The sequence below is a fragment of the Microplitis mediator genome, chromosome 8, assembly GCF_029852145.1.
Source record: "Microplitis mediator isolate UGA2020A chromosome 8, iyMicMedi2.1, whole genome shotgun sequence".
NCBI lineage: Eukaryota > Metazoa > Arthropoda > Insecta > Hymenoptera > Braconidae > Microplitis > Microplitis mediator.
In genome coordinates, this window is record NC_079976.1 from 10,143,116 (window position 1) to 10,168,640 (window position 25,525).

Below are 25,525 nucleotides of genomic sequence, written 5' to 3' on the forward strand. Positions count from 1 at the left end.
TAATCTGTCAGTCTGAATAAAATCAAATATGTAAAGAAAATTCAATGTAATCATTTAAATCTACAAGGGTAATTTTTTAAATAATATTAAGGGCAATTTACGACTTATGTTTCCACGCACAATAACATTTTACAATAATATTTTGTGCCAATTGATATTTTAAAATTAGAAAAACATTTTAAAAAATAATAATCAACAAATTGATTTTAATCAAAGTTTAAATTATAAATAAATATTAAAATGAGATCTCAATAAAATCAAAAGACAAAGAAATAAAAGTTAATGATTTATGAGAGAAAGAGAGAGAGAAAAATAATTTCGATGGTTAAAATGTTTAAAATAATCTGGCATCCAATGACATTTTGATGTTTATTTAATTATTTGGCCTTGGAGCCACTAATCGCGTGTAGTATGCAATAATATGTAATTATAAGTGCGTTGATTTTATATATAATTCAAAAAATAAATAATTAAAAGTTGAATCCGTTCAACAGTTAATCAAATTAAGTAATATAAATTTTTAAAATAAGGTAATTATGATATTTTAAGGCTCCATCTATTTTCAAAGTTTTTAATTTTTATTTCCGTAAATTCATTTATTTTATCCGTTGAGTTTTGGGGTGGATTTAATTGAGGAAAATCAGAGTGGTAAATAAAAAATAAAAACTAGTGGCTTGAACTTTGTACTCTTGGTTTAAAAAGTAGAGCTGATACATTTATGTATTGTCACTTTCACATGATATTTAATTATCTGTAAGCCCTGATTAAGAAAAATGATTTACTCCATGCTATGTGTATATCTATATATTAGACGATTCAAATTGTTTTGAATCATTTCAAATAATTTATCTTAATAAGGGAGATAGACGGTGGCGCATGAAAGGTTTGTCTAAAGTTCGCGGAAGTAAACAACAAACTGAAGAATTTAAATTGACATACTCTGGTTATTTTATCGCTGAATAATAATATAAACTCCGGATATAAATAGATGCAGGAAATAAGTTAATATCCGCCTCCAGTTACTGCCAGTTTTGACTCGGGTCGTATTAGTAGAGAGATAATCTGCCGTGCTTAGGAAAAGGGCAGTAAGTTCACTTACTGCTTTTCTGTCTTACCAATGCTAATTTAACATTAGTTAAATAGAAGGCATTATGACAAGTCACTCCAAAATTTCTCTATGCGCAGACAACTCTATAGCATTTCTCAACCTAAAACATGTCTATCGTAAAATAAAACTATCCTTGAACTCATTACTCCAAAAGATTTCTATCCAGAACAACTCTCCTCAAGCTCAAGCTTTACTCCGAAACTTCTATTTAATTTCAAGACTATCCGAAATAACACTACTCATTAAATAAAATCATTGGTAACTGAAAAAACACGTAAATTACCATGTTAAGTAACATATTTTTTCATCAGTTACCGATGATTTTCTTGTTAAATCTGTAATGAATAGCGTTATTTTGTATAGTCTTGGCATTGAATAGAAGTTTTGCAGTAAAGTTTGAGCTTGAGGAGAGTTGTTCTGAATAGAGATCTTTTGGAGTAATCAGTTCAAGGATAGTTTTATTTTACGATAGATGTTTTAGGTAGAGAAATGCTATAGAGTTGTCTGCGCATAGAGAAATTTTGGAGTGACTTGTCATTATGCCAAATAGAACAGCAATAAGTGAAGTTACTGCCCTTCTCCTAAGCACGGCAGTAGTCTAAGGCAGAATACGTCAACATCAATCATCCCAGACAGAATTCAAGTCGGAATGACTGCTTTACGACGCCTTTTTGAAGGCGTCCTCAAAAAATCTTATAATGACTTCTTAAAGGTGTCATTTTTAAGAACTCTTAATTAAGACTTCTTGAAGAATCCATAAATAAGACGTCAGTTTTGTGACATCTAAATGTATTCTTTTTTTTAAGCTCCTTAAGACGTCATGGTAAATTCATACTGAAGTCTTATTTGTGAAGTCAGAAAAAAGAACTCTTTTTAAAGACGTCTTACTGAGTTCGCTAGGTGGCTCATTCGACATCTTGAGAAAAACTTCTTTAAGATGTTTATAACTGGCACGTGGCCCTATCCGGACGATAGCCAAAAAGGAAGGAAAAAAAAAATATGTTGATAAAACGTCTAAATCATAAAGAGGAACTCATTCAGAACTCATCAAGACGTCATTTTGCTATCTGGGCTACTGGTAAGGCCGTTGGCGTACTCGGGACAAAACTATCACCTTTCATAACATTTATCACACTTTACACATATAACTTTAGTCTTGATAGTTTACTTAACAATCAATTCATTCATTAACATTCTACGTCACATTGCGCGTTGGCAATTCAAAACTTTAAAATATACTATAATAAAATTAAAATCTAGATAAAAGTATTGACAAATTGCATACATTATGAAGTATAATTATGTTTGCGTCATAGAAAATGCAGTTTGTTGTCTAATAATTAAAAAATTTTAATCAATCCGTTACCTGCTAATTGAATTTTACCCGCGATATGTGAAAAATTGAATAGTCGTGAAAGAAAAATAGGTGGAGCCCCAGTTATGCATAAATACCATAAATAAAAAGTAAAAATCTATTTCTATCTCTAGACGGCAAGACCCGCGGTTTTATATCAGTTAAATATTTAAACTGGGACTTGATCGCTTATGTAAATCAATACTTAATAAATAGCTGATTAATTACTCGTAAAACAAAAAATTTGTGGCTGCAGCTCTGAATCAAAATGATGAACAAAAATATATACAAAGTACCTCGGTGCTATATATTTATTGTAATTTAAGTGGCTAAATCTTTATTAGTATCCATAACTTTGATTAAAGAAATAATAATAATTATATGTACGTGATTGAAACAACAATAAATAAATTAATAATTAAATAAATAAAACAAGTATTAATAAAATAAAAAATCAAGATCTCTCTCTCTCTCTTATTTCTCAAGGGCTGGACAATATTTTCTTACAATCTTCTATTCTGATTATATAAATTTTTCCATTGTGAATATATATTTAATGTTAAATTTAAAGTACTTAATATTTTTGTGTGAGTATTCATTGTACCGCCATAGCAGTCAAGATGTATATATTATAGATAAATTAATATATATATATACATACATAATATAAGTGATACCATAGAAAAATTGATGTTAATTGTTCAATGTTATACCAAGTGAAATAAAATGTGTACACGCTAATAAATTGCACTTGCCAAAACGTAAAATAAACGTCCAGCCCTGGTCTTGTAGATACAAATTTTACTGTAATAAATTTATTTTTGACATTAATGTATCGAGGGGTGACAATTATTTTTAACGAAAATTTATTAAGAAAAGATATAATTATACTAAATACAAGCCTTTGATATGAGCAAAAATAATTTTTGAAATTTCAAAAATTATGAAAGTGGATTTTTTTTTCTTTTACTTTTTCTAATTTTTACACAAAAAAAAACGAATTTCTTGGCACGAAAAATTTTTACTCATCTAAAGAAAATTTTATGAATAAAAGTTAGCCGACGTCTAATAATTTTTTGGTTTTCTTAAAAACGATAAATTTAAAAAAAAAAAAGTATTTAAAAAAATTGCACCTATAGTTTTTTTAATTTTCTACAAGTGCGTATTTGTAGTTTTTTTTGTTTTATTTTAATTGTTGAAAAAAAAATTCAAAAATTTCTTATTGTCTGCTAACTTTAGAATCATTAAAATTTTTGCATTATAAATTAAAAACAAAAATTTTCTTGGAGATAAAAAACTTTCCTTTAGGCCTAAGAAAATTTTTCTCTTCAATTCATGCTCTAAAATATTTCTCGTGACAAAAAATTATTTTTTTCTGTGTAAAATAAATTCTTGGCTAAAATATTGATGATACGGCTAAAATGTATAGATACAATTTTGTAGAAAATTTTATTTTCCATAAATTAATTCATATATATTTTTATTGTATCTTTGATAGTTTAAGTAGAATTTAAATTTTCATTACTCAGCCTTTAATTTTTGAAAATATTAATTATAAAAAAAGAAATAAACAAAAAAATTTTTTGCTCAAATCGCTGTTTCCAATTATAATAATTGTCATTCCCATACATTTATCTCCTTATAATTTGACAACTTTCTGTAAGAGTTTATCTCAATTTAATCTCGACATATCAAAAATTATAAAATTCTGAAAACTACAGCAATACTCCGCTCAATTCGGATAATAAACCTTTTTCTAAAATGATCTCGATCGATTTTTTAACTATTACTATTACTATAATTATTTTTAATAATTTATTGTTTTATTCCGTAGATATAAACTCAACGCGTCGATCGATGACTTTTTCATCTTTGCTTTCTAAAACTCTCTACAGAAACATTTTCATTAATGAAACGTCAAATAATTATGATAATATAAATATAACAATTACTACTAATAAATATAATAATTATACTATTAATAATAATATTAATAATTATATACTTGGTCAATATATTTCTGAATGGAAGGATTTTAAGGCCTTCGATAACGAAGCATTGGTGCAAACGATCGTTGTCACTGTCCAAACGCTTTTTATATTAAGAATGAATGTGTCTAATAGTATAATAATAAATAATAATAATTATAATAACAGTTAAAGAGTTTTAGACGTTTGTGAGAGCTAAGTCAAGTCCATTAATTAAATTATCAAAATATAAAACTATTTAAATCAAACCGATCCGACAAAATAAATATCGTTGACGATAAATAAAAATCGAGCCATCAAATTAAGTCTCTTTATTATTTCTAAAGCGAGTATTTATTAATAGTAAAAAAAAATTTTAAAAGTTTGGACTAACGGACCCTGAGTAAAATAGTCATCAATAATTATTTATAAAAATTCCCCGATAAATATAAATAAATTAGCCAAAACATATATTTTATTGGGTTATTCAATTTCTTTATAAAAAACTATATATTGTATGACATATTACTTTAATTGAAATTAATTTTACTTTTTTCTATGAATGAAAAAAATAATTAATTGTATTTTTTGATGATCCTGAAATTAGCAGACAATTAAAAATTTTCGAATTTTTTTTTCAACGAATCAATTACAGAAAAAAAAAATCTAAAAATATGCACATGTAGAAAATTAAAAAAACTATAAGTGCAATTTTTTTAAATATTTTTTTTTTATAATTTAATGTTTTGCTTAATTTTCAAAAATTATTAGACGTCGGCTAACTTCAGTATTTATTTTTGGTATCAATATTTATGTCTGTCATCATCAATATAATTTATGAGGATATATATTGACATATACTCGATTGATAATGACAAACATGAATTATACGTTCTAATTTTTTCATTGTTTCATAAATATATATTGAATTATATATAATTATACCATCCGTACAAAATTGGCTCACTTTATTGATTCATATATATCTCGATATTGTTCTATATGTTTCAATTAAATAACTTTATGGACATGTATAAATTATATACAAGTATATATATAGTTACATCTATTGATATATAATTTATGCATATTGACTTTTTTACTCAGGCCGTTAAAAAAATTGAGTGTACGAGTACAAGATAGATGAAATTATTATTGAATATATTAATATGGATTAAAAATATAACATCTTTCTCCAAAACAAATGTATAAATAATAATAATAAAAATACAAATATCATGTAATTAATTATTAAAATATAAATATATATATATTATATATATATAATACGACAAGTGATTGATTGTGAGTCATTTAAATAATTGTTATATGTATTTTCTATATATAATAATGTAATCGATTATAAATATATACTGTATGAATATATTTATGTTGTATTGAACAAAATAAAAATGACACTAAGTCACAAGAGTAGAATATTGTAGGTCTGATAAATATTTAAAAACTTATTAATAACTTGAGTTAATGACTGGGAAAAAAATTATGGAAGCGATCTACGATTTTGCTCTAGTAACTTTTAGAATTCTGAAATGTAACGCAGAATTTTTTCAGTAAGATATAAATAATGATAATAATAATTATAAGAATGATAAAATAATATTAATAATAATAATAATAATGATAATGATAAATAAATAAACAATAACATCTCTGTATGAAATCAATGTGAATTTATATCGAAAGATAAAAAAAATGTATTTTCTCACTCTCACTGCGAAGTGAACGTTCAATGCTTCATCTTATTTGGAAAATAAATAAAAGAAAAATAGAAAAAAAAAAAAAAAAAAAAAACGAATACCTATATAAATATGATATTATTATATATAAATTACTGTATAATTGTAACGAAAATTGTTTTTCAAACGATGTGGTATTTTTATTGTAGATATTATTGCATAACGAATAAATGATTAATTGTAAGATCTTATTATTTGTTTATCCTGCAATGAGAATTATTTATGATTGATTAATCCAATGAGGATCTAGCGGTTGAGTTTCTAAATATCGTAATGGATTGGAAATGATTATTAAAATGGGAAATTTTGAAAAACGGAAAAAACTGTCTATTTATAAGAAAAATGCGAAATTTCTGAACCTTTACTTTTTTAATAAGGAAATACATTCTGTAAGATCCAAGAGTGGAAAATTAGAATCGTATACTTGAATTAAGGAATTTCAAACTTGATCACTCTTTAAGAATCTGATAGTAGGGAACGAGTTTATCAAAATATTAAAAGCAAAAAAAAATCCCGTCAGTTTATACCTCAGGTGATTTTCTACAGACAAATATTAGGAAATGCAGAGTTCAATATTTAACAACGTAGGACCGAAACAGATATTTTCAATCCATGTGCGCGAAGAGATTCCGAAAGATTCCGGTTTGAAGTTACGTTGCGAGTCTGAGATTATGGCATTTTTTTAATGAAACCGAATTTGTAGTCAGAGGGTCAAGCGTAGCGAGAATTTTCTATTTTAAAAATTAAATCTAACAGCGCAAGAATAGAATCTAAATATATGATAACAATTCTAAATTTTTTTGAAAAAGTTAACTTTGTCTCCAAGATTCTATTTTATTGATTTTTACCCTGCCTAGCGAGCAATAGAAGAAGTAATATAATTTTTGAAAGTAATATAGTATTTTGCACACCTCGAATGCGAAGCAGAAAGGTTAGCACAATAGTGCTTTATTTTTGCCAATTCAAGTATTCATGTGGGAATGTATAAAGACAGATAGAGATAGGTAATTTTTCGATACTTGTGCGAGAAAGAATGACTAAACTATAGTTGGTCGAGAATCATATACTTTCCCCCCATCAAACACCTCTTGGAAATCAGACTTCTGCAGTTGGTATTGCAATAAATAATTTTTAAGCTCCGAAGAGCAAAATTCCTAGTTATTTTACTCGATGTTGTAGAAAAAACTCTGAAAGATTCCTAAAAAAACCTTTTTTTACTTATGACCATACATCAGGTGAGGGAGAATCAGGGAGTATGGCATTGTCTGTATTTTTATTAAAAGTGGCGCGGTAACTTTCTTTCTGTAGGGAATAACTCCTTAGAATATGAACTTTTTTTTGTTTCTTAGACGTTTTCTAGTTGAAAAAATCCTAACAGGCGCCTAATAAAATTGTGTTTTTAATTGTGACTCATATGAGGATGGATGAGGATAACACAGCTTATGTATTTTTATGAAAAGTGGCCCGTAACTTTTTTTCTGTTAGGAAAAACTTCACTCAATACGGAGGTTTTTTGTCCATTATAATATTTTCTACACGGAGAAAAAAATGGATGTTTTACATAGTTACTTTTTCTTTTGTTATAGTGATTATTCGTATGTCAACATAGTGAAATTTCCTATATGCTAACATCAAAAAATTTCTATGCGGACACAGGGAAATTTCTTATTTTATTTTCTGTGTACTGCGATACTATATTTCGAAAAAATTTCTGCTTCTTGAATTATAAAAAAATGCAATGAGTAATTTTTTAAGACTCAATTTCCCAAAAATTATTTTAAAAATGCTCCGATTAATAATATTTTGATAACATGACATGATGTCTTTTGACAATAAAATCAATAGTCATACTGAAACAATAAAACTGTACTCACGTTTCCAAAATTTGAACGTCAGATGTTTTTGGCAGACAAACGGCTTTCAGTAGCTCTTCAGAAATTTTTTCAATAAAAAAAAAAATAAACTCACTTTTATTCAATGCACTTTTAACTTACAATTATACTCACTTTCTATACGCGCTCATTTATTTAATAAAGCACATTAATTAGCACTTTTAAATGACTCTGAAAGTTAGTCGACAATTTAACAATTTTCGGATTTTCTTTTCAACAAATAAATTATAAAAAAATTAAAAAATAAAAATATGCACATATAGAAAATTAAAAAAACTATAGATGAATTTTCATTCAATATTTTTTTTTATAATTTATCGTTTTAAAAAAAGTCCAATCATTATTAGACGTCGGGTAATTTCAGTATCGTACTTTTAAAACTGATAACGTACACATTTAAAACTGACTTGGGTCTCGTCGTCACCCGGTGAACAGACACTACAATTTTTTAAAATAATTTCAAACGTTTTTTACGAATGGATCAATAGAAATTAATGATTCTAGAACTTAAATAATATTATTAAAACACTTTCATACACTTTTCATAAATTATAAACTTAATATTTGTCATAAAATAAATTAAAACTTTCAATAAAATTCGAGCAGCGTCCGTTAGCTGCAGCGCAACGGCCATCTTATTTAAGCGATGCGCGCGCACTCACATGAAATTCAAATCTACCGCGAACAAAATTTATCTTTCTCTCTATTTTTTTTTAGGCGCTGCCTCATGGTGACGCGGGTGGACATCAATAGCCCATAATCCAATTGCCCAGATCTAACATTGGACACAATCCTTTTACCTAGAATTCGTTTATCCAGATTTTTAAAATACAGCATATTTTTTATTCAGACATCCACTTATACAGAGTTTCTTTGACTTAGACATCCGTTAGCACAAACGATCGTTTGCACAAGTATCCATTCACACACGATTCTTTTGCCCAGATTCTTTATTTGTCTTGGTAGTTAAATATAATTTATATTGAAAAAATAACAAAATAGTTGCCGAAGTGAGGCGTTTTTTGATCGTAAAGCACGCTCTGATGCTTCGCATCATGAGTCGTGCAAAATCTGGGCAAAAGAATCGTGTGTGAATGGATGCTTGTGCAAACGATAGTTTGTGCTAACGGATGTCTAAGTCAAAGAAACTCTGTATAAGTGGATGTCTGAATAAAAAATATGCTGTATTTTAAAAATCTGGATAAACGAATTCTAGGTAAAAGGATTGTGTCCAATGTTAGATCTGGGCAATTGGATTATGGGCTATTGATGTCCACCCGGTGACGCTTGACGCTCATGTATAATGATAGTGAAGTTAGCCGACTAAGTATTTTTTTGATTTTTTCAAAACGATAAAATATCAAATAAAAATATTTCAAAAAAATTACACTTAAATGAAAAATAAAAGAATGAAATCAGCAGACAGCTGATGATTTTTTTTTTTTTACATCAACGAACACGAGTGTGAATGTAGCAGACGTCAGATAAATTTAAAATTATAAATAAATAGAGTAAATAATTTAAAAAACAACATCTATAAACAGCACTTATTAATTTAAAAATTTTATATCATTAATTATTTACTCTATTGATTTATAATTTTAAATTCGTCTGACGTCTGCTACATTCACACTCATCCAACGAACTCAATGTATGATCCTGAAGTTAGCAGTCAATTAACTATTTTCGAATTTTCTTTTTAAGGGCCAGTTTTTCAAACCGAGTTTATTTTTATCCAGGTTTTAATTAATATTGCTAAAATATCTCTATATTAATAATATACAGATATACCAGCAATGATAATTAATACCCGGATAAAGATAAACTCGGTTTGAAAAACTGGCCCTAACAGTTTAATTTAAAAAATAAATAAAGATCAAAATATGCACGTGTAGAAAATTAAAATGACTGTAGGTGCAATTTTTAAAAATATTTTGCTTTTTTTATTAGTTTTCAATTTTAATTAAAAATTATTAGAAGTCGGCTAACTTTAGTATCATACTCAATGTTACGAGAAGTAAATTTTTAAAATTGCGTACGAAGAATTTTTTAAAATATTTGCGAGCGAAATTTCTAAATTTTTGTTCTAACAATATGCAATTTTATAATAAAAACCAAAAAATTGTCGAGATCTGCTGTTTTTTATCATTATAATAAAATTTTAAAAATAAATTTAAAAGTTTAAAAATCAAATTATTTAGAATAACTTTTTTTTTTATTTTTTTGAAAATTTTCAATACAAATTATCGTTGTTAAATAACTTATTTATAACCAACCATTGATATATTAATATATAAAAATATTATTATTATAAATACTTATTAATATCATAGATTGAATAATTATTCAAATATGAAGAATATCAAAGTCCAAAAGAAGGCATAAGGTATTCAACTGCGTAATGAAAATCTTCAAGAGAAAATTAATTTTAGAATAAGCATAATTTCGAATTCAAATCTTCTCATATCTTTAAGGGGTTAGGGGTACTCAGGGGTATGAAAAAATGATGATTTTCAATAATTTTTTTTTTGTAGTTAATTACTTTATTTGACAAAAATAAAAACATAGCTTTATTAGAACACGTTTCGATTTGACTTCACGAAAATTTCAAAAAAAAAAATTAATAATTCAAAAAGTTATCGCTGTTTTTGTAGAGCCCGTTCCTCCCGAAGTCCTTTGCGGTGATCATCATAAGTCCTTGGAGATTCATCTAAAATCAATCGGACAAGAAAAATTAGTTTTATTAATAGATAATCTTGTGCCTGATCGAAGCTTTTTTTTTTTTTTTCGAAATTAACAAAATGGCGGCCTCAGGAAATTTTTTTCAAATTTTCGAGAAAAAAACCGACAGTTTATTGTTAAAAAAAAATCGAAATTTTTGAAAAAAAAAAAAATCCTTCGATCAGGCACGAGTTTTTAATGTATTTCAAAAGTACAATAAATTTTATTGAAATCTACCGAGCAGTTTTTAAGTTACAGTGATCACCAGTTCAGAAAACATAGTTTTGAGAAAAACGCATTTAAAGTTTTGCTATGGATTTATGTCGAATTATAAGAATTATTTAATAACTTACACTGAGTCATCTATTCCTGGACCATATAATAGCTCTTCAGCCGACATAGCAGCTTCCAAAATATCGATTTGCTGGTGCCTACGTTGCAATCGACCTTCTCGGGTGTTATCATTAGCGCGCTTATCTGCTACTTTGATACGTGCAGCATCCATTCTTTCTGCATACCGATGAGAATTAGGCCCACAATTAAGTCCTAGTGTATTCATCAAGACTAATAATGAATTTATACCCTCATTAAATATACACATAGCAACGTATGCAGCTATTTGTACGATAGTAAAACTAGTATTTACCGTTTTTGGACATATTTTCCATACTAGTTGGTTAAAGCTTTCATTATTATTCTGATTGAATCCACCTACACATCTTGAAAGTAAATTTTCATTACTAAGATCTTCGTATATAGGCTTGATAGCTTTTAAAACATCAGAAGGTAAAGGAGAATAATCGTGAGAAAAGGTATCAAGCTCTCCTCTTGCTTCAGCGCGCTGGTAAGAGCACCAAGATTCTTCGCCTTTTGGACACATATCATGATTCGGTTTTTCATCACTCGAGCCGTAGTGATAAAAGGTTGCCATTATAGCAGATTTCATATTTTCAATAGAATCACAATGCCGGCGTATTGCTAAACCATAGTACACAGTTAGTTTGTCTATTAATTTTCCTGTGAGCTTACCTCGACCACCAAGACCTTTTTGTTTACTCTTCAGCGTACGTAATCGACTCCCCATCCGCTTTTGGACATGCCCTATACATTCCTTTTTATTTACAGTTGTATTTTCGTAAGGATCTGATTTTATAATTCCTGAATAGGTCTTGGAGTCACCATCACCAATATAGTTGGCATACTTAACTCCATATTTAGTTTCAGAATACGAAAACATTTCGACCATCGCATCCACCTCCATTTTCCCAGAAGACCCTTGATGATTAGCAGAACACACATCTTCATGCGATTGATACCATTCCTCGAACTCAACAGTATTTGTTTTTTTTTTCCAATACTCACATAGCTTACAATATGCACTTTTAATGTTTATGTCAAGAATCTTTCCAGTAAAATAGCCAATTATAGAAGAAACTCCAAATGACGATGTATATCCCCGTTTTTGCCAGGTTCCATCTCCCGATACAGTTAGATGATTTATATCTTCATTTTCAGTTGTTGGCATTGCTTGCTTTTCTTCATTCACAGCTTTCGTCATGAAGGTTTCTGCGACGGCTTTACTACAATTCAAAATCTGTTTCAGTAAAATTGTATGCGTAGATTTATCTAAAAAAGACGGCATGTCCATCAGGCCGCAAAACTTGCACAATCCTTCGTATCCTATTCCTAGTATTCTCATTACAAAAATGAAACGTCTGTTTATTTCATAAGAATGCCCAACGAAAGAACAGGAAGGAATATATTCATTTCCACAGTTATTACATGCAACTACAATTTTGAATCCCAGCCCACGTGTACTTGCTGTTTGAAACACTACATTTCCATCACATTTTTTACATTTTATAAGAGCAGAAATTGCAGTGAATACCTGAATAAAATTTATTATTCGAAATTCAGTACTGCTGTCTTCAGGTACATCATCTTCAGTGTTTTGTTTTAATTTTTTAGAAGATGTACTCTGAATACTTTCATCACGTTCGGCTGTTTTCGGATTAAAAACATTCTTTCTTTTGACTGAACGCGACTTATTAATTTTTTCAGAACTCCGAAGTTCTCTTGAAACCTTTCTAGAATCACGTCCCATGGTTAATAATTTAATTCACTTGAGAAATAATTTATCACAAAACTATCGACTGATCAGTGCAACGACTACAGGTATACTGGCAACCAAAAATTATTTTTCAGTTCTTGTACTACCTACAAATTGTGAATATATATATATATATATATATATATATATATATATATAATTATAAATACATTAAAATGGGGAGATATTCATGACAATGAAACCCGAAAGGTCGGTTGCTTGCAGCTGTTTCTAGCTACCTGCACTCGAATGCCACGTAGCACCCGAGCGTCCTTTGGTCATTGTTAAATAACTCGAAAAGAATTTGTCGGATTCACTTCAAATTTTCACACAATATTTTTAAAATATTATACTTTAAGAAAATGCAAAAAAAAAAAAATCGATTTTTTGAAAATTCTGACTACCCCTAACCCCTTAATTGAATTACTATCATGTTCTTCCCTAAAAAAAAAAAAATTATTAAAATTTTAATAATTATGAATAAAAATATGAGTGTGACTGTAGCTGACAGTTGGCAGTTTTTTAAATTTTACAATAAAAAAGTAAAATGTAATTGGGTAAAAATTAAAAAATGCTGTTTAGAAAAATCCAAGATTCGCACGCGAATTTTTTTTCAATTTCATTATTTTAATTTATTTATTTCAAATTTATAAATTATCTCGTGTCTGCTACATTCATACTCATAATAAAAATAATAATGCAAAATAATATTTAAAAAAAAGATCAATATATACCAGTTGTCTTATCAATAATTTAAGATTTGCTATCATTTAATTTTGTTGAATCAACGATTTTTTTAAATAACGTTGATAATAAATGAAAATTTGATTTTTCCATGAGCTTGTAATCGTTCGTTTCAATCACATCTTTGGCATTAGTAACTATGAAATCGATAACAAATGCTAGTAACTGCTTAGCATTATGGCGATCTGCTAAAATCATAATTTTTACAGCATTTTCAGTAGTCACTGACTTACCAAGTGATTTTTCACACAATTCTTTCAACATTTGCACCTGGTATTTGTCAGCCACTTCGAGTAAATATTCAGCATCATCATCAATATTTTCAACTTTATCTGTGTAAATGAACTTGATCATTTTTTCAATTCTTTCAGCTTTTATATCGACAATATTTAGTTCATTGTTTTTATTTTCAACTGTATTATGCATAAACATTGCAGCAAGTACAGGAGAACGTGCTATCAAAATACTTTTATGAGCTTTTATTTTTTTATCACCTACTATCAAAACTACATCACTCTTTAGTTTACTGTCAAAAAGTTCTTCAAGATCATCAACAATTCTACGTTTTGAAAATTTAAATTCATTTTCAATCAAACTTGATGTTTCATTGTCATATATCACAAGATCAACGCAAATCGTCACCATGTTGTCAGACAAGTATTCATCTTTATTTTTCAACAATTTGTTTATTTCAAAAAAACGATTACAAAACCAAAATCTACCAACTTTAAAGTTTCTGCAAAACGGTGCTACAACAAACACTCTTTGTTTTTCACTATTCAACATGAAAAACGTAGCTTCTGCTCTTACTGCGCTCGCTCCATCATCCAAATATAATCTTATTTCAGCCCATCCTTTGTTAGCTGTTTGATCGTGGTTATGTAAATATAGCTCTAGATGCCATTTAAGATTCAACTGTGATCGTGCTGAAAATTGTGGCGATTCAAGTGTTTTGTCAAGTTTATCAGCACTAGCAGCTTCTATTAATCCTATTAATCTGTCTACTTTCCATTTAAATGAAACCTCATGTCTGGGGAATTGTGTATAACCCTCAACTTCCATTTTTTCAACAATAAATCACAAATTTATTACTTTTAGTTTCAGTATTTGATATAAATTTACGTTCGTAATTAGTGATAACGCTGGGTTATAATTATATCACATCAAACAGTAAACGAGTAATGAGGAAGCCAGTAATTGAAGTTAAATAAAGGTTACATTTTTTAACGGTCTAGATATCAAGTTTAAATTTTTGGTATTCTTCCACCTTTCAGTTGCACACACACTTTTAAAACATACAGATTGGAGAAGAATTAATGCCTAGTCACGGTATTTCTCACTCGTCGTCAATCTGTAGAAATGTATGGTTAGCGCTTGAAGAATAATGTTGGTTACACTGGAGCGCAAGTAAAACGTGAACTTGGCATATTTGTGATAAAGTTGATTAGAATGGCCAGTAGAGTAAAAGAATTTGACAGGTAAACAAATAAATGAATATAACCATTGAAAGAGGTTATTTTTCATGTGTAAATTAAAAAGAGAAAAGTAATTCAACAAATTCATTCGATGTAAACTATGGTCGTAATAAATAGGTAAACTCTTTTAATAGAGATAAATTTAAAAAATAATGACAACATAGATATAGTAATTATTTTGATAAGGACAAGGTAGATTTATTTGCTTATCCCTGGTCGAGATGATTTTACCGCAATTCACAAGCTATTGAAGAGTATCCTTTTGATCATAATTCTGATCTCTGGTCACTTGGATGTATTGCATATGAAATGATTATTCCTACGCCTCCACTTCAAACAACTTAAATTCTTTATTTTATTCAGTACTGTATCCACTACTCTCTGGATAGTACTGAGTACTATCCCGGACAATAGTAGATATAGTCTAGATAGCATACAGTACTGTCTGAAACTTTTTTTTACAGAAAGTACTAAGTACCCTCCCAGAGGGTAGCCACTACTATGTTGTTTTTCCGTGTAGGGATTCTGGCAGGCTTAAAATTATGTCACGAGTCTAAGATTATGGCATTTTTTTAATGAAACCGAATTCGTAGTCAGAGGGTCAAGCGTAGCGAGAATTTTCTATTTTTAAAATTAAATCTAACAGCGCAAGAATAGAATCTAAATATATGATAACAATTCTAAATTTCTTTGAAAAAATTGACTTTGTTTCCAAGATTCTTTTTTATAGATTTTTACCCTGCCTAGCGAGCAATAGAAGAAGTAATATATTTTTGAAGTAATTAATAGAATTTTGCACACCTCGAATGCGAAGCGAAACGGTAGTGCTCGATTGTCGTCAATTCAAGTATTCATGTGGAAATGTATAAAGACAGATAGAGATAAGTAATTTTTCGATACTTGTGCGAGAAAGAATGACTAAACTATAGTTGGTCGAGAATGATATACTTTCCCCCCATCAAACACCTCTTTGAAATCAGACTTCTGCAGTTGGTATTACAATAAATAATTTTTAAGCTCCGAAGAGCAAAATTCCTAGTTATTTTACTCGATGTTGTAGAAAAAACTCTGAAAGATTCCTAAAAAAACCTTTTTTTACTTATGACCATACATCAGGTGAGGGACGATCAGGGAGTATGACACTGTCTATGTATTTTTATCAAAAGTGGCCGGTAACTTTCTTTCTGTGGGGAATAACTCCTCAGTATATGAACGTTTTTTGTTCATTAGACGTTTTCTAGTTGAAAAAATCCTAACAGGCGCCTAAAAAAATTTTGTTTTTACTTGCGACTCATATGAGGATGGATGAGGATAACAAAGCTTATGTATTTTTATGAAAAGTGGCCCGTAACTTTTTTTCTGTTAGGAAAAACTTCACTCAATACGGAGGTTTTTTGTTCATTATAATATTTTCTACACGGAGAAAAAAATGGATGTTTTACATAGTTACTTTTTCTTTTGTTATAGTGATTATTCGTATGTCAACATAGTGAACTTTCCTATATGCTAACATCAAAAAATTTCTATACGAACACAGGGAAATTTCTTATTTTATTTTCTGTGTACTGCGATACTATATTTCGAAAAAATTTCTGCTTCTTGAATTATAAAAAAATGCAATGAGTAATTTTTTAAGACTCAATTTCCCAAAAATTATTTTAAAAATGCTCCGATTAATAATATTTTGATAACATGACATGATGTCTTTTGACAATAAAATCAATAGTCATACCAGAACAATCAAACTGTACTCACATTTCCAGAATTTGAACGTCAGGTGTTTTTGGCAGGCAACCGGTTCAGTTGCTCTAAAGAAATTTTTTCAATAAAAAAAGAAAGTAAGCTCACTTTAATTCAATGCACTTTTCACTTACAATTGCACTCACGTTCTATACGCGCACATTTATATAATAAATCACATTAATTAGCACTTTTAAATGATTCTGAGAGTTAGTCGACAATTTAACAATTTTCGGATTTTCTTTTCAACAAATAAATTATAAAAAAAATAAATAAAATAAAAATATGCACGTATAGATAATTAAAAAAACTATAGGTGAAATTTTACTCAATATTTTTTTTTATAATTTATCGTTTTGAAAAAAGTCCAATCATTATTAGACGTCGGGCAATTTCAGTATCGTACTTTTAAAACTGATAACGGACACATTTAAAACTGACTTTGATTTCGTCGTCGCCCGGTAAACGAACACTACAATTTTAAAAAATAATTTCAAACTTTTTTTACGAATGGATCAATAGAAATTAATGATTGTAGAACTTAACTAATATTATTTCAACACTTTCATACACTTTTCATAAATTATAAACTTAATATTTGTCATAAAATAAATTAAAACTTTCAATAAAATACGAGCAGCATTCGTTAGCTGCAGCGCAACGGCCATCTTAATTTAGCGATGCGCGCGCACTCACATGAAATTCAAATCTACCGCGAACAAAATTTATCTTTCTCTCTCTTTTGCTTTAGGCGCTGCCTCATGGAGACGCTTGACGCTCATGTTTAATGATACTGAAGTTAACCGACTATTTTTTGAATTTTTTCAAAACGATAAATTATAAAATAAAAATATTTAAGAAAATTTCACTTAAATGAAAAATAAAAGAGTGAAATCAGCAGACAGCTGATGATTTTTTTATTTTCAGATCAACGAACTCAATGTTAATGAAAGTAATTTTTTAAAATCGCATAGGTGAATTTTTTTAAATATTTATGAGCAAAATTATTTAATTTTTTTTTCCAATATTATGCAATTTTTTGATAAAAACCAAAAAATTATCGCGCTCTGATATTTTTAGTATCGTTATAATGAAATTTTCAAAATAAATTTAAAAGTTTAGAAATCAAATTATTTAGAATAACTTTTTTTTTTATTTTTTCGAAAATTTTTAATACAAATTATCGCTGTTAAATAATTCATTTATAACTACACATTGATATATTAATATAAAAAAATGTTATAAGTATAAATACTAGGGTGTGTCAAAACAAAATGATTTTTTTTTTTCAAGGTCTCATAGTCTCAAAAGTTCCTTTAGGACCTACAAAAAATCCTCCTAAAGACTCAGCTCGATATCTCGAAAATTGAGCTGGCGGTTTACAAGATCATTTTCCCATTTAAAATAGATGTAAAAAATTTTTTTTTTAGTTTTTCAAGGAAAAATCAACGAAAAAATTTTTTTTTTCCATTTTTAAATTTCAAACCTTTATAGGAAATTAAATTCCCTACAAAGATGTCATGAATAGTCATGCTTGTAACTACAATATAAAAAAAGTTACAAGCCCCCACAGTTAAAAAAAAAAATAAGTTTTCTTTTATGTATAATTATTATTTTTACTTTTTTGTTATTAACTGGTGGTATTTTTTTCTTCTAATTTTAATTTTCAATCTTTTATATAAAATCTTCAATGAAATTGTCAAATTTTAAACGTTTTAGTACCTCACTTAACCGTTACAAAACATTATAATAATAAAAAAATCTATTTTATCGAGTGATTAACACAAATAATACAAAAAAAAAAAAGTTAATCGTCACAGTTTTAAATTAATTAATAAATATTTCTTGCATAAAAATGGCTATTATATGGGAGATTGAAAATTAAAATTAAAGGAAAAAATACCACCAATTAATAACAAAAAAGTAAAAACAATAATTATACATAAAAGAAAAATTTTTTTTTTTTTTTTAACTTTGGGGGCTTGTAACTTTTTTTAGATATTGTAGTTACAAGCATGACTATTGAGGACATCTTTGTAGGGAATTTAATTTCTTATAAGCGTGTGAAATTTAAAATTGGAAAAAAATTTTTTTTCTTTAATTTTTCTTCGAAAAACTAAAAAAAAAATTTTTTACATCTATTTTAAATGGGAAAATGAACCTGAAACCGCCAGCTCAATTTTCGAGATATTGAGCTGATTCTTTAGGAGGATTTTTTTAGGTCCCAAAAAAATTTTTGAGACTATCAGACCTTGAAAAAAAAAAAACTTTTGTTTTGACACACCCTAATAAATACTGATTAATATCATAGATTTAATGATCCTGAAGTTAACCGACGTCTTATAATTTTTTAATTTTTTTTAAACAATAAATTATAAAAAAAAAAAAAAAAAAAAAAAAATTTGAAAAAACTGCACATGTAATTTTTAAAATTTTCTATATCTGCATAGTTTCAGTTTTTGTTTTTTAGTAATTAGTTTGTTAGAAAAAAATCCGAAAATTACTAATTGTCTGCTAACTTCAGGATCATGTAGACTTAATAATTATTCTATATATAAAGAATATCACAGTACAAAAAAAACGACATAAGGCATTTAACTGTGTAATAAAAATCATCAAGAGAAAATTAATTTTAGAATAAGCAGGATTTCGGATTTAAATCTTCTCACATCTTTAATTGAATTGCTATCATGTTTTTCCCTAAAAAAAAAAAAAAAATTATTAAAATTTTAATAATTATGAATAAAAAAATGAGTGTGACTGTAGCTAACAGTTGGCAGTTTTTTAAATTTTACAATAAAAAAGTAAAATGTGATTGGTTAAAAATTAAAAATGCTGTTTAGAAAAATACAAGATTCGCACGCGGATTTTTTTTCAATTTCATTATTTTAATTTATTTATTTCAAATTTATAAATTATCTCGTGTCTGCTACATTCTTACTCATAATAAAAATAATAATGCAAAATAATATTTTAAAAAAAGATAAATATATACCAGTTGTTTTATCAATAATTTAAGATTTGCTATCAGATGATTTTTTTGAATTAACGATTTTTTTAAATAACGTTGATAATAAATGAAAATTTGATTTTTCTATGAACTTGTAATCGTTCGTTTCAATCACATCTTCGGCATTAGTAACTATAAAATCGATAACAAATTTCAGCAACTGCTTGGCATTATGGCGATCTGCTAAAATCATAATTTTTACAGCATTTTCAGTAGTCACTGACTTACTAAGTGACTTTTCACACAATTCTTTCAACATTTGCACCTGGTATTTGTCAGCCACTTCCAGTAAATATTCAGCATCATCATCAATATTTTCAACTTTATCTGTGTAAATGAACTTGAGCATTTTTTCAATTATTTCAGCTTTTATATCGATAATATTTATTTCATTGTTTTTATTTTCAACTGTATTATGCATAAACATTGCAGCAAGTACAGGAGAACGTGCTATCAAAATACTTTTATGAGTTTTTATTTTTTTATCACCCACTATCAAGACTACATCACTCTTTAGTTTACTGTCAAAAAGTTCTTCGAGATCATCAACGATTCGACGTTTTGACAATTTAAATTCACTTTCAATTAAACTTGACGTTTCATTATCATATACCACAAGATCAACGCATAACGTCACCATGTTGTCAGACAAGTATTCGTTTCTATTTTTTAACATTTTGTTTATTTCAAAAAAACGATCATGAAACCAAAACATACCAACTTTTAAGTTTCTGCAGACCGATGATACAACAAACACTCTTTCTTTTTCACTATTCAACATAAAAAACGTAACTTTTGCTCTTACTTCGCTCAATACATCATCCAAATGTAATCCTATTTTAGCCCATCCTTTGTTAGCTGTTTGATCGTGATTTAGTAATTGTAGCTCTAGACGCCATTTATCATTCAACTTTGATTGTGCTGAAAATTGTGACGAGTCAAGAGTTTTGTCCAGTTTATCATAACTAGCAGCTTCCATTAATTCCATTAATCCGTCTACTTTCCATTTAAATGAAACCTTATGTCTGAGGAATTGTGTATAACACTCAACTTCCATTTTTTCAACAATAAAACACAAAATTTTTTACTTTTAGTTTTAGTATTTGATATAAATTTACGTTCGCAATTAGTAATAACGCTGGTTTTATAATCATATCATTTCAAACAGTAAATGAGTAATGCAGAAGCCAGTAACTAAAGGTTTCATTTTTCAACGGTCAAGATATCAGGTTTCAATTCTTGGTATTTTTCCAGTTGCGTACACACTTTTAAGACATGCCTACAGCGTCATCTGTTAATAAATGTAAAAAAAAATCAAAATTTGTTAAATTTTAATATTTCTATCATATTCTGCAGCTATTTTATTTTGATTTACGATATTTAATTTTTCTCCCATTTAAAACATTTTTTTTTTTCAAATAACTTAATTTACCGCGCAAGTAATAAGAAGAATTAATAAATTATTGATGGAAATAAAAAATTTCAAACATACTGTCTAGTTTAATTAATATAATTATTGGCACAAATAAATTATAATGAAATTATTAAATTTCAATTTTGAAATTCCGCACCAAGTTGGCGCTACTGCGCGTCACTGTATTCGCCGTTCAAATTTTTGCAAAAGTGGGGGCTGTCGAATAATCGCAAAATCGATTGCTTTGTATCAACTGGCGGTCCAATAGCGGCAGTCAGTATCATCGACAACGGCAATAGTAGCGTCTAAGTCTTTCTTTACGTTTAAATTGAAGCACAGTGTATTGTAGTTAATTCGCGGAATTATCCATAAAATTTATTGATCATAGTGATCGTTTTTTAGATTGTCCAGTGTTTGTAAGATTTAAATTGTGCAAAGTGTCTATAGTGTCGTTGAGTGTTGAGTGCTAGTGTAAAGTGTTACGAATTGCTGATGCTGATAACTTCCAAGTTCCTGAGCAAAATCATCTGGCATCGTCTGGTGGGAAATAGCAGTTAAGTGACGTTTTTTTTTAGCTGCAATGCACTTGGAGCAATTTAAATTAAATCTCCAAGTGTATTAGGACACCCTTCTGGATATTATTTCTCCACCAAGGTTTGTTCCAACACTTGAGTGTTTTTTTTTTTTCTAATTTTTTAAATATTTTTCTATCATATTCTGTAGCCATTTCATTTTAATGTACGATTTTAATTTTTCTCCAATTTCTTATAACTTATTTGTCAAATATACGCTACAGCTGCTCACAGCCTATTTCGGAATGCACCCATATAATTGACTCGTCATTACCGACCGCGAAGTTTTTGAATTTCCTACCAGACATACAGAATACTTCAGTTAAAAAAACAAACGCTAACGAGTGAAAACTTTTTTTCTAAGCAGGTTCTAAATGGTTATTTACTTATTATCCCAATTAAATTCAATTTATCATTGGTTTTAATTAAAAAATAATTGAGTATGTGGTTAGTGATCAGTGATAATAAAGTAGTGTTAATTGTGAATGATCAGTGTCAGTGTAAGCAAGACATCTATTTCAATGTTTTTATGAACAAGTTACTTTAAATCACAAACAAAAATTTTAAATATCCACAAAAAAACATTTTCAAAAGTTTTTGACTTCGTTTCAAAATCTAATTTATTTATTTAAAATAAAAAAAATTTTTGAATGACTTAATTTCAGTATCAGAAAATTTGTGTAATTTTTATAAAATCTTTGTTTACCAAAAAATTATGATAGTAAAGTTAGCGGACATCTGACAATTTTTTTAAATTTGAAATAATAAATTAAAATGATTATAAAATAACAATTTAAAAAACGCATGTTTAGAAAATTCAAAATTTAGTACATGTATTTTTTCAAATTTTATATTTTTAATTATTTAATATTTTTATATGTAATTAAAAAACTCTCGTATGTCTGCTACATTTACAATCATAAAAAAATTAAATCGTAAACAAAAATTAGCGGACATCTGACATTTTTTTAAAATTTGTGACTGTCGTTAAAGTAAGTAAATTGTTTTATTATTATTGTGATTATTAAAATTTTTATGGCGGCAACTGTAAATTGTTTACTGCTATCTCGCGCGGAATTTTAAAATTGGATCTGTCGCAAGCGCAAGTTTGTATCTATGGAGCATAGAAATTCAAATCTACCACGAACAAAATTTACTTTTCTATCCCTTTTTTTTAGGTGCTGCCTCATGGTGACGCTTGGCGCTCATGTTTAATGATACTGAAGTTAGCCGTCCAAGTATTTTTGGAATTTATTTAGAACGATAAATAATAAAATAAAAATATTAAAAAGAATTTCACTTAAATGAAAAATAGACGAGTGAAATCAGCAGACAGCTGATGATTTTGTTATTTTCACATCAACGAACACGAGTGTGAATGTAGCAGACATCAAATTTAAAATTATAAATAAATAGAGTAAATAATTTAAAAAAGAATATTTATAAAATATGCACTTATTTATTTTTAAATTTTTTAAATGCACATTTTTAAAAAATTTTATCTTATTAATTATTTACTCTATTAAATTATAATTTTAAATTTGTCTGACGTCTGCTACATTCACAGTCATTTAACGAACTCAATGTTACTATAAAAGTAAATTTTTTAAATTGTATACGAAGAATTTTTTGAAATATTTGCGAGCAAAATTTCTAAATTTTTGTTCTAATAATATGCAATTTTATTATAAGAACCAAAAAATTATTGAGGTCTGCTATTTCAAGTATCATTATAATAAAATTTTCAAAATAAATTTAAAAATTAAAAATCAAATCGTTTCAAATAATAATAATCATTTTTGTTATTTTTTTGGAAATTTTCAATGCAAATTATCGTTGTTAAATAACTTATTTATAACCAACCATTGATATATTGATATATGAAAATATTATTATTATAAATACTTATTAATATCATAGATTTAATAATTATTGAAATATGAAGAATATCAAAGTACAAAAAAAGGGCATAAGGTATTTAACTGTGTAATGAAAATCATCAAGAGAAAATTAATTTTAGAATAAGCAGAATTTCGGATTTAAATCTTCTCACATCATTAATTAATTGCTATCATGTTTTTCCCTAAAAAAAATAAAAATAATTAAAATTTTAATAATTATAAATAAAAATATAAGTGTAAATGTAGCAAACAATTGACAGTTTTTTAAATTTTATAATGAAAGAAGTAAAATATAATTGAGTAAAAATTTTAAAAATGCATGTTCAGAAAAATATGTATTTTTTTCAATTTCTTTATTTCAAATTTATAAATTGTCTCGTGTCTGCTACATTCATATTCATAATAAAAATAATAACGCAAAATAATATCATAAAAAAAGATGAATATATACCAGTTGTCTTATCAATAATTTAAGATTTGCTATCAGATAATTTTGTCAAATCAACGATTTTTTCGAATAACGTTGATAATAAATGAAAATTTGATTTTTCCATCAACTTGTAATCGTTTGTTTTAATCACAGCTTTGGCATTAGTAACTATAAAATTGTTAACAAATTCCAGTAACTGCTTAGCATTATGGCGATCTGCTAAAATCATAATTTTTACAGCATTTTCAGTAGTCACTGACTTACTAAGTGACTTTTCACACAATTCTTTCAGCATTTGCACTTGATATTTGTCAGCCGCTTCCAATAAATATTCAGCATCATCATCAATATTTTCAACTTTATCTGTGTAAATGAACTTGATCATTTTTTCAATTATTTCAGCTTTTATATCGATAATATTTATTTCATTGTTTTTATTTTCAACTGTATTATGCATAAACATTGCAGCAAGTACAGGAGAACGTGCTATCAAAATACTTTTATGAGCTTTTATTTTTTTATCGCCCACTATCAAGACTACATCACTCTTTAGTTTACTGTCAAAAAGTTCTTCAAGATCATCAACAATTCGACGTTTTGAAAATTTAAATTCATTTTCAATCAAACTTGACGTTTCATTGTCATATATCACAAGATCAACGCATATCGTTACCATGTTGTCAGACAAGTATTCATCTTTATTTTTTAACAATTTGTCTATTTCAAAAAAACAATCGTATGCCCAACATTTACTAACTTTACAGGTTCTGCAGAATGGTGGTAGAACAAACACTCTTTCTTTTTTACTATTCAACATAAAAAACGTAACTTCTGCTCTTACTTCGCTTGTTCCATCATCCAAACGTAATCCTATTTTAGCCCATCCTTTGTTATCTGTTTGATCGTGATTTAGTAATTGTAGCTCTAGACGCCATTTAAGATTCAACTGTGATCGTGCTGAAAATTGTGGCGATTTAAGTGTTTTGTCAAGTTTATCAAAACTAGCAGCTTCCATTAATCCCATTAATCCGTCTAATTTCCATTGAAATGAAACCTCATGTTTGGGGAATCGTGTATGACCCTCAACTTCCATTTTTTCAACAATAAAACACAAAGTTATTACTTTTATTTTCAGTATTTAATATTCATTTACGTTCGTAATTAGTGATAACGCTAGTTTATAACTATATCATATCAAACAGTAAATGAGTAATGAAGAACTCAGTCAAGATATCAAGTTTCAATTCTTGGTATTCTTCTAGTTGCGTACACACTTTTAAAACGTACCTATAACGTCATCTGTTAATGTGTTAATAAATGTGAAAAGACA

General features: G+C 27.7%; 4 protein-coding genes across 6 annotated transcripts in view; 1 reads left to right on the forward strand and 3 right to left on the reverse strand.

Moving 5' to 3' along the window:
- The window catches only part of LOC130673095 (uncharacterized), a 332,376-nt gene that overhangs the window by 245,346 nt on the left and 61,505 nt on the right, over positions 1–25,525 (forward strand). The gene's annotated exons all lie outside the window — the stretch shown is intronic.
- On the reverse strand, positions 10,582–15,034 carry LOC130673099 (uncharacterized). 3 transcript variants are annotated; one of them, XR_008990830.1, is made up of 5 exons: positions 13,644–15,034; positions 13,080–13,350; positions 11,446–13,016; positions 11,153–11,345; positions 10,582–10,788 (listed from the first exon to the last, which is right to left on the reverse strand). XR_008990830.1 is itself a non-coding variant. In XM_057478020.1 (4 exons), exons 3-4 carry the CDS (start codon positions 12,901–12,903, stop codon positions 10,785–10,787), a joined length of 1,755 nt encoding a protein of 584 aa, XP_057334003.1. In that variant the 5' UTR covers positions 12,904–13,016; positions 13,080–13,350; positions 13,644–15,029; the 3' UTR covers positions 10,586–10,784. The 3 variants fall into 3 exon arrangements, 1 of the variants encoding a protein (XP_057334003.1); XR_008990831.1 differs by having other exon boundaries at positions 10,583–10,788; positions 11,153–11,363; XM_057478020.1 differs by having other exon boundaries at positions 10,586–10,788; positions 11,153–13,016; positions 13,644–15,029.
- On the reverse strand, positions 18,057–22,521 carry LOC130673103 (speckle-type POZ protein-like). The gene is made up of 2 exons (XM_057478024.1): positions 19,864–22,521; positions 18,057–19,568 (listed from the first exon to the last, which is right to left on the reverse strand). The coding sequence occupies exon 1, from the start codon at positions 20,933–20,935 to the stop codon at positions 19,883–19,885; it is 1,053 nt and encodes a 350-aa protein (XP_057334007.1). The 5' UTR covers positions 20,936–22,521; the 3' UTR covers positions 18,057–19,568; positions 19,864–19,882.
- On the reverse strand, positions 23,812–25,488 carry LOC130673102 (speckle-type POZ protein-like). Its single transcript, XM_057478023.1, has 2 exons — positions 24,217–25,488; positions 23,812–23,947 (listed from the first exon to the last, which is right to left on the reverse strand). Exon 1 carries the CDS (start codon positions 25,286–25,288, stop codon positions 24,236–24,238), a length of 1,053 nt encoding a protein of 350 aa, XP_057334006.1. The 5' UTR covers positions 25,289–25,488; the 3' UTR covers positions 23,812–23,947; positions 24,217–24,235.